We start from the raw sequence: 1,791 nt of genomic DNA on the forward strand, positions 1-1,791 counted from the left end.
TTCTTCCGTGGCAGATTGGGCACTTGTCCTGTAACCCCATAGGACGAGGTGTAGTTGCTGAACCCAATTGCCTTTGGCTTCAAAAAGCCTTTTCTTCAACCCGTTGATGATCACCTTGTTGGCAGACTCGGCTTGTCCGTTAGTCTGAGGGTGCTCAACTGACGCAAACCGATGTGTGATTTTGAGGTCGGACATCAACTCTCGGAACTTTTTGTCAGCAAACTGTGTTCTGTTATCTGTGATTATCTCGGCAGGAAGCCCAAATTGGCTGATGAGGTTTCTTTCAAAGAATCTCCGTATCCTTGCCGAGGTAATGGTGGTGAGGGGTTCGGCCTCGATCCACTTGGTGAAGTAGTCGACAACCACTATCAACCACTTGAGTTGACCTTCAGCTGTAGTAAAAGGTCCCAGTAGGTCCATCCCCCATTTGAAGAATGGTCATGGAGCCGTGATAGTTTGCAGCTCTTCTGGGGGTGCACGAAGGATCTGCGCATGCTTTTGACATTGTTCGCACTTTTTGACATGCTCCTTCGCGTCCGCCTCCATAGTTGGCCAATAGTATCCTGCCTTCAGTGCCTTTCTGGCCAAGGCTTTTCCTCCCATGTGATGCCCGTTTATGCCCTCATGAATCTCGGGCAGCACGTATTCAACCTCATTCTTACCTAGGCACTTCAGCATGGGTGTGTAGAAACCCTTCTTGTAGAGTTGCCCCTCTGTTATGGTGAAACAGTCCGAATTCCTCACGAGTTTTCTGGCCTCTTGCGTTTCGTCTGGCAGGATTCCTTTTTCCAAGTAGGCTACTATGGGCCTTCTCCAATCCTCAGTCTCGGTTATCACCATCACACACGTCGACTCCAAGATGCTCTGTTGTATCACAGTGCGATGATTTCCTGGGCCTTTTGAGCTGGCAAGTTTGGATAAGATGTTGGCCCTGTTATTCTCGTTCCGAGGTATGTATTGGATTATCACCTCGTCAAACTCGGCTAGCAGCTCCTTAACCTGGTGGAGGTACTTCATCATAAGAGGACCCTTGGCTTGATATTTTCCCTCAACTTGTGAGGTAACTAGCTGCGAATCACTCATAATTTTTATTTTTCTGGCCCTATGCTCTTTTGCTTGCACGATCCCAGCAATAAATGCCTCGTATTCAGCTTGGTTATTAGAAGTCGGGAAGGCCAGGTGAAGTGAATGCTCAATGGACACTCCTTCCGGGGTCTCAATGATCACCCCGGCTCCGCTCCCCTTGGAGTTGGACGATCCATCTACATGTATTGTCCAGAGATCTTCGTTCCCTTTTCCCTTTTCATTGGATGGGGTTAGCTCCAAGATGAAGTCGGCTAGCGCTTGAGACTTTATCGCCTTCCTGGGCTCATACGCAATGTCGAACTCAGAGAGTTCGACTGCCCAATTTATCATTCTGCCAGCGAGGTCCGGCTTGTGGAGGACTTGTCTGATGGGCTGATTCGTTCGCACAATAACTCGGTGACTCTGGAAGTAAGGTCGGAGCCTCATTGCCGTGGTAAGCAGTGCGAATGCGACTTTCTCGAGCTTCTGATAACGAAGCTCAGGCCCTTGCAAGGTTCAACCTATAAAGTAGATCGGCTGCTGTGATTTGTCAGTCTCCCGTACCAGGGCGGCACTGACGGCCTCTTCCCCAACTAATAAGTACAAGATCAGCGTTTCTCCGGGCTCTGGTTTGGACAGTACAGGAGGAGTGGCCAGGCAGTTCTTAATATTTTCGAATGCGTTTTTGCATTCTTCTCCCCGTCTGAACTCGGTTTCCTTTTTGAG

General features: G+C 49.2%; 1 protein-coding gene across 1 annotated transcript; it reads right to left on the reverse strand.

Moving 5' to 3' along the window:
- Positions 1-438: 438 nt before the first annotated feature.
- Positions 439-1,512, reverse strand: LOC133304050 (uncharacterized). Its single transcript, XM_061504019.1, has one exon. The coding sequence runs from the start codon at positions 1,510-1,512 to the stop codon at positions 439-441; it is 1,074 nt and encodes a 357-aa protein (XP_061360003.1).
- Between the last annotated feature and the right edge of the window lie 279 nt (positions 1,513-1,791).

This window comes from Gastrolobium bilobum, unplaced genomic scaffold (genome assembly GCF_033153095.1).
Source record: "Gastrolobium bilobum isolate Gb01-03AN ecotype WA unplaced genomic scaffold, APGP_CSIRO_Gbil_v1 utg12392, whole genome shotgun sequence".
NCBI lineage: Eukaryota > Viridiplantae > Streptophyta > Magnoliopsida > Fabales > Fabaceae > Gastrolobium > Gastrolobium bilobum.